The sequence below is a fragment of the Mus pahari genome, chromosome 8, assembly GCF_900095145.1.
Source record: "Mus pahari chromosome 8, PAHARI_EIJ_v1.1, whole genome shotgun sequence".
Lineage (NCBI taxonomy): Eukaryota > Metazoa > Chordata > Mammalia > Rodentia > Muridae > Mus > Mus pahari.
In genome coordinates, this window is record NC_034597.1 from 90,355,468 (window position 1) to 90,371,064 (window position 15,597).

At 42.2% G+C, this 15,597-nt stretch overlaps 1 protein-coding gene across 20 annotated transcripts in view; it reads left to right on the forward strand.

Moving 5' to 3' along the window:
* Lmo7 (LIM domain 7) overlaps positions 1-15,597 on the forward strand; it is a 202,100-nt gene that overhangs the window by 146,299 nt on the left and 40,204 nt on the right. For 8 of the 20 annotated variants that reach the window (XM_029541820.1, XM_029541825.1, XM_029541824.1 and 5 more), the window contains 6 exons: positions 797-995; positions 4,216-4,468; positions 5,309-5,590; positions 6,145-6,345; positions 7,173-7,892; positions 8,795-8,824. In XM_029541820.1, coding sequence (XP_029397680.1) covers positions 797-995; positions 4,216-4,468; positions 5,309-5,590; positions 6,145-6,345; positions 7,173-7,892; positions 8,795-8,824 — 1,685 coding nt within the window. Of the gene's footprint in view, positions 1-796; positions 996-4,121; positions 4,139-4,215; positions 4,469-5,308; positions 5,591-6,144; positions 6,346-7,172; positions 7,893-8,794; positions 8,825-15,597 lie in introns of those variants that run through there. The other 12 variants (XM_029541827.1, XM_021203121.2, XM_029541833.1 and 9 more) reach the window with 6 other exon arrangements.

Genomic DNA, 15,597 nt, shown 5'->3' on the forward strand with positions numbered 1-15,597 from the left:
AGCAGTGATTAGTTAAATCACTTTGTGCTTCTGGAAGGTTGTGTGAGAATGAAAGACACTAGCGCGCGCGCGCACACACACACACACACACACACCAGTTAATTTTAATATGCCTTAAGGAGGCCTAGTTGCCAGCATCTTATATCTAGGTTGATAATTAGTGAAAATAAATGAATTCTGTAATATAATGTGCATACTCATTGATCTTTATAATAATAATTCTTTTTTCTTTTTTTGAGGGTTGATGGGGTTATAAAATGTCATTCTTAACTTATGTTTAACACAAAGCACCCCAGATACTTCCTGGAGAGAGAACAAGATATGCTAAAGATTTGCCTACCTTTGGGGTGTCAACATTAAAATTTTTTCCTTTGATTTCTTTCATCCCCCTCCCCTCCATCCTCTATCTCCTCTCTCTCTCCATATATACATACATATATATGTATATGTATATACATATATACACACATATTCGTACACACACACACACACACACCATTGACCAGCATTTCAAGGCTACTATAATTTTGTTTTTATTAGTATTTTCATCTTGTGTTTTGATTATACAACTTGGTTAATAATTTCAGGTATTTTCTTATTATATGGAATTTTGAATACCCCCTTATTGTACGGTTTGTGAAGGAAAAAAAAAAAAGATGTACTTTTAATGGGTTTTGTTTTCTTCTTTTGTTGAACAGGAAAACTCTGTTAACAACTTACCCTTCTCATTAGTCAGAGCTTTGCATCCCTGCGAGTTCATGTTCACTCTCTGTTCTCTGTACCATGTTGCCTCCAGGCACTTGAAGATTCCAGCTGCCTGAAAAGAAGTGGCCGGGACAGTGGCTACGGGGACATCTGGTGTCCTGACAGAGGAGAATTCCCTGCCCCTCCAGGTAGCCACAGGAGGGACGATTCCTTTGAGAGCTTGGACTCCTTGGGGTCCAGATCACTGACCAGCTGCTCCTCAGACTTCACTCTTAGAGGTGGGAAGGAAGGTGAGTGGGTGTTGTCTCCTGGGCTGTGTGCTTCTTTTATTCCTTTGAATGTGAAGAGAAGATGGAAGAAGAGAGAAAGTAGATGAAAATTATCCAAAGATTTTTCACCAGGATGTAGATTTTCATAAGGTCGTGTTCTTAAGTATTTTGCAGTTGCTGTTTCTTCTGTATTTGGATGGGACCACTGAGGAGTTGGTTCCCTGCCTCACTGGGACTGGATTTTGTTAGCAAGACACTCTTGAGATAGAAACTTAGCAATAGAAACCTAATAAGACCCGTTAACTCAAATATCTAAACACAAAGTGCATTAAGAGTCTGTAAGATGTCTGTTTTACTTCTTGAGTATTTTCCTTTCTTGTCTTAATTTTACCACAAATGCTTAAGAGATACTAACGAGGAAAAGTATTTCAATGTTTCTCTAAGCTTGGACTAGCAGGGAGGTAGGATACATCTTCTAACTGTGCTCTATGCTAATCCACAGCAGAGGGTGAGGAGATGAGTTACTCCAAGTCCTGTTGTGGGAAGGAAATATCACTCAAGCTTGAAAGCTTGGGCTCAAACACTTCCCTGAAATGTGTCTTCAAGGCTTGGTTAGAGCTGCTCATGGCTACTAAGCCCGAGTTCCATCTCTGGGACCCACAGAGTGGAAGGAGGGAACCAAAAATCAATCCCTGCAAGTTCTCCTCTTCCTTCTACATGTGCATTGTGGCAAGAACAAGCACACACACATTCACACAAAATCAGTCATGATTCGTAAATTTTTAAAAGAAGAAATGCATGCCTCCCCCTTCACACTGTAAAGAATTGTAAAGAAATGCATGTCGTATTCCTATGGCTATTAGGTAGTATATTAACGTTAATTTAGTTTCTGACTAAATAGCTAGGTAGACTAAATTCAGACCAAGTAGAAAGCAAAGATAACAGTTCTTCAAATACTGAGACTGTCGGTCAGCGATAGAGCACGTGGCCAACTCCAGCACTTTCAAGTCTTTTCCTTTTAAAGACTCCCTGAGCTTCAAGCATCATCATCATCAGAACGGAAATGGGGGTTCTGGTGGTGAACTTGTACTCCACCTTTGAAGATTTCCAGTTTGTTTATTTTGGACACCAATATTTGACCCAAGACCTTTATTATGCAAAAATCTCAGACATCACAAATAATATGTTTGCTTTCTTAAAGTTAGTGAGGCATACCAAAACTAAATTCCTTTAGAGTCGTGATAGTAGAAAAATGTGAATGACTTAGTGTTAACCTTTGTAACTGTCACCGTCCTTACTGAGGTGTGACTCTAAAAGAGTTCAGATGAAGATGATCATACCTATAAGGAAGTCGATCTAAGTTTATAGTTCATCAGAGTAATCACAGTTGTAAACGAAGCTTGAAAAATCTCAACCTACTGTGTTCCGTTGTCCTGACCGGCGAGCCTATGGAATGCTTTGTTTGAATTTATATCTGCTTGTCAGTATAGCAGAGAGAAAGAAAGGTTGTGGGTTTGTGGCAAGTGTGGATTTATCATCAAAATGTATAGATGTTGTGGTGTAAGGTTGGAGCCTCCTTTATATGTGACCTGTTCCTGGTGTGTGTGATGCTAACAGAGGGCCCCACAGTCTCAGCGCAAGGGTACCTTGTTTAAGGACTGGACAGGTAGGCAATTAATTGTAAGTAGGGTGGTGGGAGGGAGCTGGGTTCCAGGAGAATGAAGCTTTTCTGTGATTACTGTATTAAAATTCTGCTACCCACACAATTATAGTGGGTGGTAACCACACTTAGGATAATATTTTTAGGATTAGAAAATTGTGCATTTAATGAGTTTTATATGAAAACATATCAGGAGTGGTATTTGTATATAGGCTAAAAAAATAATATTTTTAAGTTTAAAACTTCAAAAAACAAAATGGTCTGTGATTTCCAAATTTTAATGGTAGGTTTTAGTGAGGAAAGCAGCTTTTTTTGTTGTTCTTTTTAAAGGAAGTGCTAAACAAACAAACAAACAAACAGAAAACAGGGAGAGTAGCTTAATGACTCGGGTTGTCCTGGCTGTGGCCATCTTTCTACCCAGACTCCCCTTTCACTGTGACATAGCTGTGTCAGACCACTTCCTCTGAACCATAGTGGCATTGTTTGTTGTTCATTCCTGCCTGGCAAGTGACAAAGGCAGACTGTTTTAGGTCAAGTTAACCTGGCTGGTGTGCTGAGGGCCAGTAGCTATGAGGGAAGATGCCTTCTGCAGCTGGGACGAAGCCTGCAACCCTGTGTTTGACAAGTGCACTGGAGGCAGGGAACAAGGGCTGGAAGGAGGTTACTGCAGGCGACCTGTGTGGTTACTCTCTCTCTATTCTTACTGGGTTTTAAAAGAGCTGTTTTAGTTTTTTCTTTTCTTCTTCTTCCAATTAGAGAATGTATTATCTGTTTCTGTCTGACCTTGGGATCTATCACAAATATTTTCTCATTTTTTTTCTTTTTCTCCTTTCCCTCCCCCTCCCTCTCTCCCTTTTCCTCCCTCTACTCTCTCTTCTTTCCTTTTCCCCCTCCCCTTCCCCCTTCTTTCCTTTTCCCCCTCCCCTTACTCCCCCTTCCGTTAAACCTGCTTTTAAGTAGAGTTTTAACCACATTTCCTGGTTTCCATTACAGCTTCTGTGCTTATCAAGGAAGCTTTAGTTCGGTGTTCCTGCATATGCATAAGATATAATTCATTAGGACTTCAGATGTCATCTAGCCTGTCTTCTCTGGTATAGGATCCATGTCCCTAAGAGTGGCCTTTACAGGGGTCTGTCTATCACCATTGAATTGTGGTCAGTCTTCCTTTGGTTTCTATGCTTGCTGGTCACTTCCTGGAACTCTGACGGCTTCCTGCCTTTTGTTATATTACTGAGCTCCTATAGACTTGCGCTGTCTCATTAGAGTTTATCAGGCGATATACCTCAGCAAATTTATGAAGCACTGTGGTGGCAAAGAAGGTTGGAAAGAGAAGGGACTGTCCTGGGGGTGTGGGGTTTATTTGCTTATCATGACTGCAGAAGAAGAATGCACTACGTGTGCCTCCAGTGGGAAGGCAAGTCCCTCCTCCTGGGTCTTATCACAACTTCTTGACAAAGTTCTAAAAATATTCACACCTTTCAGCAGCAGCTCTGGGTTTCCAAGGGTGAGGAGAGTATACAGAGGGAAGGGGGTTCAGCAGGAGAGCCCCAGAGAGTAAAGCAAGTTCTTGTGCCCTTATAGGTTGCGAAAGTGACATCGATTGGGAATTCACGTTCAAGATGCAGGATTATAACAAAGACGATATGTCCTACCGAAGGATTTCAGCCATTGAACCAAAGTCGGCTCTCCCGTTCAATCGTTTCTTGCCGAACAAAAGCAAGCAGCCATCCTATGTGCCAGCGCCTTTACGGAAGAAGAGGCCAGACAAACATGAGGATAACAGGAGGAGCTGGGCGAGCCCGGTCTACACAGAAACAGACGGGACATTTTCAAGGTAGCATCATATGACGTGGTTACGGAGTGCTTTCTGAATTTGTGGAACTGTTTAATGAGGTTTAACGAGATTAACAAAATGTCTTTTTAAAGTATAGTTACCACGTACTACTAATGGGAATTTCTTTTCTTACCTCTGTTTTCAGTCCTATGTTGAAGAGAGTTATTGTGTTTCAGAACGCCAGCATCCAATGTCCAGGGCTTCTTTTAGATGCATGCCCTCAGTTTATTGGTGTGTTTTTCAGCTCACTGGATCACCAATGTGAGCTCTGCTGTGTTCTTTCTGTTGTTTTTCTTTCTTGTGGATAGCAGTGGACATGAGCAGAAACTCTTACTGTCCCACCAACTTAGCAGAGCAAAGGGCGATTTTTCAAATCCAATGGAGCCGCCTGGTTCTGAAAGCAGGGTTGCCTGATGTGGTTTTGGATGACTTAGCCAACCAGAGATTCCGTTTGGAAAAGAGACCTGAGGGTTTCATCTCATTATCCACCTCCGTCAACTCTTGTCTTTGAGTATTTTTCTCTTGATATGTTAGCCTCTGGGCTACATACACTAACAAGGTCAGACATCTATTTATTGGATTAAACATAAGCAACAGGTAATGTGCTTAGCATTCGTCTTTCTCTTAATGTAGCCCTGTGTATCTAGCTTTTCTCTAGCTAAAGTGAGGTGATACTGTAATGTCTGATTTTGGTCCTAGGAGCTGCGGTGTTGGGATGGCGGAGTTAACGTATTTCATTCACAGGGGTATAAGCATTGTGAGGGTAGAGTGCATGCCTTTCAGGTTCTTCGCCACAAACTGCTCACACAGTATTTTAACCTGGTTGGATATTTTGAACAGTACCCAGAGGAGAACCTGGGGTCCCAAGATGGAGACCTGGCACACAGTCCAAGAAACCTCCACCTCCTCTTGGTGTTTAGAAGAGGAAGAGGAAAAAATCACGCGCATGCCCAACATTGTGAAGGATGATCTCTATGTGCGGAAGCTTAGCCCAGTCATGCCAAGCTCAGGGGGTTCTTTTGATCAGTTCCTTCCCAAATGTTGGACCCCAGAAGATATGAACTGGAAAAAACTTAAAAGAGAGACTTATAAGCCATGGTATAAGGAATTTCAGGGATTCAGGTTTGTCTTTATGCATGCTCCTGGAGTTCTCTGTCCCAGTCTGGTGGAGTCTGTGTCTTGGTTTATTTTTCAGTTAGGAAGGGAGAAAGGCTTATTTGCCCTCTAACAATCTGTAGAACTTTGATAATTAAAGAAAAATGTTTAACTTTTATCCTTAGACTATACATGGGGGCGTATGCCTAGAATCTTAGCACTCTGGGGGCTGAGGCAGGAGGATTAAACGTTTGAAAAAAGTCTAAGCTTCAAAATGAGGCTCTGTATCTTAAAAAACAAAAGAAAACAAAACCAAAAGAAACTTTCCAACCTACTTGTAAGCTCCCTTCCACCCCTGAGGGTACTTTTTTTTTCTTTTAATAAACTGCCTGTGGCCTATATTTCTATTATTAAAACACAACAACAACAACACCAGCACAATAAAATACTCCAGAATTCTAGACTTTGAAAGGCCCCCTTTTATTTCTGTCTCAGCATTTGATTTCAAAGCTTACATTCTTCTTCATTTCTTTCTTTGCTCCCCCCACCCCCACCCTTTTCTCCTGGTCACTTCCCGGCAGAAGAAATTCTGACTCTGAGAATGAAGACTCGGGCTCTTTCCAAAGCTCCACCCTTTTTAGTAGACTAGAAAAGGCAGACCATAGGTTAGACAGCAACTACCAAAGACCTTCGCTCTTGCTGGAGCTAGCCACCAAACACGCTGTGAGGTCACGGGACACCCGTGCAGCCAGGAGGACCAGCAGTGCATTGGAGGAATCCAGGTGCACCTGTCTGCATGAGCTCCCTGCTTGTGGCTGACCAGACACCTTCTATGACTGCTTCTGCTGCTACATTAACCTAGGCCTTGAGTACCGAGTCACGGGAATGTAACGACACAGGGAAAAGGCACTGTGTGTAACGAACATCCTGCCTTCTGCACGAGGGTGTTGCCGCAGAGTCTGTAGAAATCAGCGTGCTATTAGGACAACAGCGTGCACAATGGTTAATACGCAAGAATCCTATGGAGAAACCATTCCAAAATCACTTTTTAGAATATTATCTGAATTTACTGTTGTGCTGGGTATGGAGGCATGGAGAGAGGAAATATTTTTAGGTAGGCACTAGGAAGGGCATGTCTGGAGAAGACAAACCTAAACCCACCTCGGGGTCTTTTATAAGACTATAGACCGGTTTGTTATTTCTACTTACCATGGTGTGCACTATGGCATACAGTATATGATGGCCAACTCTTGATCACACGTCCTCTAGGGAGGGGAAGAGGCCACTGTGGAGAATGGAATTAGAAAGTTGGTGCAAGGAGCGGAGGCCAGGCCGAGGCTGGGGAGGTATACTTGATCTGAGTTGTAGGTCAATGACTTGACCTTGATAGTATTCACTCTTCCTGGGAAGTATAGTCTCATGTTTCTTTAGATGATAACCCCGGAAAGTCAGAGACTAGTTTTGAATATTTGTCTTGTTTGTGATATTCCCTTCCATGGCTCCTAAAATAATCCCCCTCCCCATAAATCCTGGTTGGTCTGCTGCCCAATTCCCTTTCGCCTCATACTTACTGCGATTCTCCCTCCCTTTTCTCTTTTCTGTGCATCAGTCAGTTTTTATTGCTTCAGGCCCTCCAAACCTACTCTGATGACATCTTGTCCTCGGAAACAAGTGTCAAACTCGATCCTACCTCTGGCCCCAGGCTCATAACTCGCAGGAAGAATCTCTCTCCCGCACCAGGCTATCGAGCCCATGACCTGGAGCTGCCAGCCCTAGATCCCGACTTAGAAAATGACGATTTCTTTGTCAGAAAAACAGGGGCTTTCCATGCAAATCCGTGTGTTCTTCGAGCCTTTGAAGACTTTAGAAGGTTCTCTGAGCCGGACGATGCCGTGGAACGAGATATAATCTTGCAGTGTCGGGAAGGCGAACTGGTACTTCCAGATTTAGAAAAGGATGATATGATTGTCCGCAGGATTCCAGCTCAGAAGAAAGAAGTGCCCCTTTCTGGGGCCCCAGATAGATACCAGCCAGTCCCTTTCCCAGAACCCTGGACCCTACCTCCGGAAATCCAAGCGAAGTTTCTCTCTGTGCTCGAAAGGACATGCCCACCCAAAGAGAAAAGCAGCGGCTGTAGAGTGTTAGTCCCTTCCTATCGACAGAAGAAAGACGACATGTTGGCTCGAAAGATCCAGTCTTGGAAGCTGGGGACTGCTGTGCCTCCCATCAGTTTCAAGCCAGGCCCCTGCAGCGAGGCCGACCTGCAGAAGTGGGAGGCCATCCGGGAGGCCAGCAGGCTTAGGCACAGGAAGCGGCTGATGGTTGAGAGGTCAGAGTGTGTTTCTGCAAGGATTTGGCTTGTCATGGATGCTCTTGTGTAACTTTCCTTATTGGAAAAAAAAAAAAAAGCCACATCCGTTTTCAGCTCTGCATGCTGTGTGCCGTTTTGAAGCATCCTGTTTAAAAAAAAAAAATTATTTGGTTTTGAGGAACTTTTAGTCAGTTCATGGAAGACGTGCAATTCCATATTTACTCATCTTAGGATGATTGGAGAAGGTATATGCAAAGCTTGCCCGTGGCTTGAAAGCGTCTATTAGTACGTCCTGATGTGAAACTATCGTGTGGCAGTCTAGCTGTGGTTTGGTTTTTATGTGTTTATCATACTTTGCAGTGTCTTTTTTTTTTTTTTTAATTAAGCTAAATATTTTCTGAAAACTACGTCATTGCAGATTTCATTTAAGTCGACTTTTGTGGTCATTCTAGGTTTTGTGAACTGTCTGTTTGTAGCATTTTTATTTATAAGGTTCAGCGCAAATTCCATTAAAATGCATGAGTCTGTCAAATTTTTTGTTCGTAGTTGTGGCCATTTCTGTAAAATGAGCCACGTAGCTTCCTGATAGCTCTTCAGCTCGCCATAGGTGGGGAACGGGCAAATTTGACCAGGCTGTATACAGCGAATGGCCCCAAATCTAACTTAGCTCCTGGCAAGCGGAGGCCTTTTCTTAATGAACTTGTTGGCTCAGAGTAAATTTAGAAAATATTGATATTATTTGAACTTAGTTCCTTGACATAGGAGACTGACTAAAAGTTGATATTTAAGAAGCAGCTAAGGGCAGCCGGTTCAGATTTGCCCATTTCCGGTTAGACTCAGGTTAAAGACGTCGAATACTTAGAAGCGAACACCACTGGAGGGAGAGACCCTTTTTAATGTTTGGTTTTTTGGTTTCTTAGACTCTTTCAAAAGATCTATGGTGAGAATGGGTAAGTGTATGGTTCCCATTAAAAATAATCCCTCCTATCTGTTTGTCTCCTCTGTTAACTCACCGCACCTCTGTCCTGGCATGCACCTCTGTCCTGGCATGTCACTAAGTGGGTGCTGTGTGCAGTGCATGGCACTTTTATCTACTTTTTATTAACATTTTAACCCCATAGCAATATTTTTGTATCTAAATGTCCGTCCAATGCATGAACTGTTGTATAAAGCAGTAGCTTTTTTTTTTTTTTTTGCTGTATTAAAATTTAACTCCACCCCTTTTCCTTTTTCTTTTTCTTTTTTAATTTAATGACTGAAAGTAACAAGGCATCAGGCTAAGACTATGCTCATTTTGGTATATAATTACTACAATACACTAAGCTTCTAGTTTCTAGTTGTTGAAGGTCTCCCCCACAAGTTACGTCTTAGAAAGCCCGTGATAGGAAAAGATGTTACTAATGCTTACCTAATGTTAGAACTCAGGTAGCTGGCAGAATTCACACACTATGCTCCTGAGGAACTTTATTAGTGGGAACGGTTAATAAATTTTTGGAAATATTTCCAAGATTCTTGATTACGGTAGAAATTTAATTGTAATGTAGCTGCCTATAAAGAACAAACTAGACTTTCAAAATTGTAAAAAGTAATCTTGGTAGTTTCCAATATTGTTACAAGAAGTATATTTAAATTATTTTGCAAGTTTGGTCCACTGGTATCTAATATTCAGTGGATAAACACGTCAATGTAATATAAAGCTGATTTTCTCACGTGTTTTCCCAGTTCTAGACTATTTTAAGCTGTTATTCGTTCTCAGTGCAGTGTTACCTCGCTTTCTGTAACTGAAATCAATCAGTAATAGTTTTTGAGGAAGAGAGGTGAAGGACCTCAATATTTTAATTAGCCTCCGGAGTTGAGTATTGTTCCCTTACCCTTACCATGGTTTGTCTAATATCTCTGAATCTCTAATTTTAATAGTATTTAATAATGTTAATAGTTTGGAAACTTTAGAAGCTACCAAGATTGTCACAAAATTCCCTGTAAGAACTCTAGATGTTGAAGACCGATTGAGGGACAGGTGGCCATGGCTGTTACTCTTCCCAGTGTGGCATTTGAGGGGCAGGAACTTTGGCATAACACTTCAATATCTGTTCATCAGTTCATCATAGGAAAGCTCTTTTAACTTGATTTAAAATCCCCTTGAAGCTTCAAGCTTTCTGACTAACTTTCATGAGGAATTTTCATTTGTAATCACATTTGCCTTTGTAGCATAAACACATCTCTGAAGCAGGTTTCCTAAAGGGGGTCTAAGTACCAAGAGAGTAAATAATTGGAGGTGTGCAGTAAGCACATAACTACCTCTGACTTGGCCCTGCCTGGTTTTTCTTAGTGTATGGGTTGTGATGTGACTTGAATTCCCCAGGGTAAGAGTGGGTTTCGTGGTAGAATTCATGCCTAGCTTGCCTGTGGCTATAGGATCAGTTCCCAGTACTGTGCACCCACCCTTACCACAGACACCTGTAAGGAAAATGTAAACATTCAACCTCAAAATGCTGAAGGATCTTTTTCTGAACTGTAGCAGTCAGCAGCACATGCTTGCAGTCAGCAGTTCCAAGTATTGGACTTAGTCGTATTGGTTATCAGCATTTGATTGAAAAGGCTATTTAAAAAAAATCCTCCTGGAGTGTTGTGCTAAGGTAGCTATACAAATACAGCAAGATAATCAGTTAATTGAGACTAATGAATAATACATGACTTGTCTGATAATGTCTCATGTGTCTTAGAAAATGCAGCTCTGTTTAGAAGCAGTTGTAAGTTTATTTAATTCCCCCCCTTTTCTCCTATGTTTTTTTTTGTTGTTGTTCAAGTTACCAGTGATTTCCTTACATTGATTTCTTGCAATGAGAGTAAAATATAAATTAAAAATGAGTTACCTATAGTGACTCCATTTTACATTTATGCTGGGTGAACTTTCTCTAAACATAATATAGTGGAAAAGTTTGTTAGTTTGTAATTAAAAACTAACTGCCCATTCATTATATGAATGCTTTATTTGGGCTACAGAGCAATTTGAAGAGGAATATGTAGGGTTTTTGTTTGTTCGTTTTGTTTTTGTTTTTGTTTTGTTTTGCTTTGTTTTGGCTTTTTTTGTCCTTTGCCTATTAAATCCCAGCTTGCATTTTGTGCAGTTTTGGGTGCCTGCGCATGCTGTGTAAGTGTTTTACTAAGTTTTGGTTGACATGCAATCCGGTATGTTTATTAAGATGCTTTGTGTGTGACTATCAGTTCTCATGTGTGTGTCTTTGTGTTGCATGAATTTTCATTTGTTTGGTTTTATGAAGTTTGGGATCTGGTCATATATGATGATGTGAGGTCCTAACAACAGTTTATAAAAATATGAATAAACAATCTTTCAATGTAATAACCACCAAATCAGCTATTAGTATCACAAGAAAATAAATATCAACTACATGTGACTTGATGGTCAAAGATAGCTAAGGCAGCTATATTTTTCTTACAGAGCTTTGCCAAATGACTTTGTAGGATTATCAGGTCAAAACAATCAGGACATATGATCAAGGCAGGCAAAAGGGAGGGAGACAAATTGACCTGGGTTATTTTCTGAGAATTTTCTTTTGCATGCCAGATGACATCTAGGTATATCTAGAAATACTTCTCCTATTACAGTCAAGTGTATGTGTGCTATTTACACTTAGATCTCTGTAAATGCTCTACAATGCCCAGGCTAGGCTTCTACAGGATATGATTTTTATGGCTGAAATATCAATGGTGTTTCCCAAATAAGTCGATAAATCTATAAATGAAATTCTTTCTTATGCTTTTTTTTTCTACTTGATGGTAATTTCAAAGTGTCACACATAGGCTTGAATACTGGCTATTCATCACAAAATTCTATAGTGTCTAATGAAAATATATGTTCACATAGATAAATTAGCATATCTATATTGCTTTCAAAGCTAGAGACTCTTAACTTATTCTTTTTGAATTTCAATGAAGGCTATGAGTAAATTCACATTTAGGGAAAAACGTCTGCTATTGGCTCTTTGGACTCTCTGTTCAATGGACATCCATCTGCAAGTTAACTAAAGATGGATTTTAAGATAACCCTAATTTCCAGCAGAAAGTGCCAGAAGCATCGTATGCAATCGGGGGTACAAGGAATTAATACCTTTGTGATTTATAAAGATTTCTTCTTAAACTTCTTCCCATTTCTTCCCTAATACTATTAAATTAATGGGAAAGGCAAGACGCTTGTTACGCCTGGGTTTGCGGGGAGCAAATAGAAACGGAGATGTAACCCGGAGCCTTCTAAGTGAGGAAGTATAAGCCATTGTAGCAGGTAACTCTGAGAGAGCCGTGTGACTCACCTGTGCGTGGCCCGTGCTAGGCCTGTCCTCCAAGATCTCCCTGATGCTGTCTTCAGGACTTAGTTCAGGGAGGCAGACAGACAGGGAGGTATTATCTGCATTCCATACATGTGGAGAAAGAGACTGAGATTGTGCTTTCCCAAGCTTGGAGGCTCTCGGGGAGTAGAACTGGGCTGGGACCGTGCCTCAGGAGAAAACTCACAGAGACGACTTGGCAGCGCTGGGGCCACTCAAGGATCTCGTGAGACTCTGATGTCATGTGGTTAATGCTGATAACGAAAGGCTTCATCGCCGTCGTATTCCAGGAGCTCTAGATTTTATCTCTGTGGTCTGGGGCTAACCTTTTTAACTTGAAGCAGTTTCCAGAGTTAGGATCTACCAGGTTCCATTCAGTCAGAACCGGCTTTAATAAGATTTAGTACATAGCACACGATTTTAAAAGTTATCCACCAGCACGGCCTTACCTAGGTATCACACATTGGTGGCCGAGGAGCTGGAGAAGGAAACGGATGCGTGTTCAGTGGGTGGAAGCCGAGCTGGTCTGGAGCCCACCCCTCCCTTCTTGTCTCTCGCTGGAGCTTATAGAGACAGTTCCGGCCTGTGCTCTTGCTTTAATGGGGGTAACTTTATATACCCCAGGAACAAACTGTGCTCATATCCCTGTCTACACAAAAAACTCGTCTACTATAGTGCATGTTCAGCTCACTTTGTTCATGCTGTATGCGTCTGGGCTGCTGGACCCAGCTCAGTGCTCAGGCCCTCGGGGAGAGAGGCTGGTGGCCTTACCTTTGACTGGCACACTGTATGGGAAAGTACACAGTAATGCTTCCCAGCCCAGGAGGAGGAAAATAAGGAAAGGAGCCATGGAAGGTTCTGGACTAGTAAAAGTGGTTCAACTTTCTTCCCACAGAAAGTTTAGTGGCGTATCAGATAGTATTTTATTTTTGTTTTCTGGTTGATGCAGCTTTATGTGTTATATATCCAACCCCCTCTCATGCTTTGGATCTGCGATTCCCTTCTTCTTTCTTAATGAACATTTTTGTTTTAACTCAAAAAGCCTCTTACCATGTAGGCATGGCTTCAGTGAGTTTATATTCTCAAATTCACATGATTGAATTTGGGTATGGAGTTATACCTAGTGAGAGGTATGTTAATTCATATATAGATTCACATGTTTTTTGTATAGCTATAGTCTGTCTATATGTAATTGATTCCCTACTAAATTTGTATAGTGCTATAAAACTTGGAGAAGAGTTATGCTTTCCCGCAGAGTCGATTTGGGTTTTCTGCATGACCATCTATGCTCAGCGCTGTCTCATTCTTAGCACAGATGCTGAGTGTGTCTGCATGCATGGCACTGTGCTCACGCTTCCTTCCCAAGAAGCGTATGGCTTGTGAGAGAGATGATCTAGGCATGCCTGTGCATACTATATAAGATGACGCCAGGAATTAGTAAACATGAGAAATACTATAGCTAAAGTCCTAGAGCAGGTGAGAGAACGGCAGTCCACTTTTCACATGGAAGGACCACGAAGACTGCCTGCAAGTGGCAGCGCATGACCTAGGTCATGGATTCAATGCGTTTATGGAGTATACACTATGGACTGGGCTTTGTTTTAAGCCTAGCGGTCTATCGGCAAACAGTCAGATGTAATGTCTGAAAATCTTACAGGACTCAGCAGGTCATAGGGAAATAAGAATGTCCTAGATGCCAGTGAATGCCCAAGTTAAAGAGGTCTGGGGTTGGGGTCAGCCCAAAGAGACAGGCATCTGTAGGATGGAAGGAAGGAAACACTGAATCCCATTGAAGTGGAAACCTGGACGTGAAGAGAAGTCGTGTAGCTAGATGAAAAGTATTCTGAGCAGATTGAAGAACAAGGAGAGAAGCAAGATGGGTGAGCATAAGGAAGACAACCACTTGGCAGGAGAGCGTGGCAGAGTGTTAGAAATGAGTGTGGAAAGGCAGCAAGGGACCAGATTGTTCCAGACCTCAAAGGTCTTGAAGATTCTACTTAGAACTTTGATGGGAAAAAGAAACTCAAGTGTAGCAGTGGTTGAGTAAACTGTACCTGCTCAAGAGCTATCTGGATTCCTGAATGAAAGACAGACAGACAGACAGACAGACACACACACACACACACACACACACACNCACACACACACACACACACACACACACACACACACACACACACACACACACATGCTGGGTACCCCTAATCCTTCCCCTGGCCACGTACCCAAATTCTCACTTGGCAGGTTGGCTTTCTCTCCTGAAGCTCTTACGTCCTATCCCTCTTCCCCGAGTCATGGCAGTTCTCTAGCTTCCTTTCTCCCAGTTCCTAGCGTGTACAAATCTAAAGGTCCTGCTTCAGTCTCTCGGTCCAGCCATTGGTTGTTGGCTCTTTATTGATCGGTCAAAAACCAATTGCGGACAAGGACCGCCCGCATTGTACAGGCAGATTCCTGATTATGGGGGCCGGATTAATTCAAAGCACTGGGGCCCAAGTCTGGAGCTGAGCGTTCCATGACCTGACTGTTAACTAGAAACCTGCTCTTCTGAGCACGCTGAGCTGGATGGTGGAAGCAGACAGATCTTTGGGATTCTCCACGTGGATTATGTGACAGCATTGGCCAGTCTGATGATGGGGAGGAGGTTAGAAGTTAAGAGACCAGATGAATTATGAATGAAATAAGTGTCTTGAGAGTAAGAGAGTAACCTGGGTGACTTCAGGAATTTTGAGCCTAACAGTGGAAGGATGCAGTTGACCTTAACTGAGATGAGGAAAACGGATGGTGAGCAGGCGACCGTGGAGAGAGCTTAGCCATGATTGTGAGTGGTATTTTGAAAAGCAGAGAGGCACCAGCTTTGAGTTGGAGGGAGCATTTGAGGGAAGCCCTTTCCAGTGATAATGTAAGCAGCTGCTTTGGAAATGCAGGGGGGCCGGGTTGTGCTCGACCTGGACTGCTGGCAGTCTAAAGGGAAAGAAAGCCGCATTAAATGAGAAGATAAGTAATTGAAAGTGAGGAGAAGGGAGGAACAAAAGTGAAAAGTGGTTCTTAGCTTTCAACTGTGGATGGCTGGGCCGCAGGCACCACCATTAACCATCACCGAGGAAAAGCAGGTTGAGATTGCCTGTATCAGCGATAACAACGTGTTTGCTGAGGCCCAGCTTAAAAAAAAACAGCAAAAAACGTCTTTTCCAGATAGCATTTCAGCAGGGCCCCATTCAAGCATCAGTGCCTATTCACCAGTCATTGGAAATGAGTCGAAGAGGGGCAGATTCCTGGCCGGAGCCTCCAGAGGCATTTGCTTAGTACTTACAGCTGCATTCCTGAACCAGCTCAGAACAGCTTTTTTTTTTTAAAAAAAAAAATGTGATAGATCTGGGGAG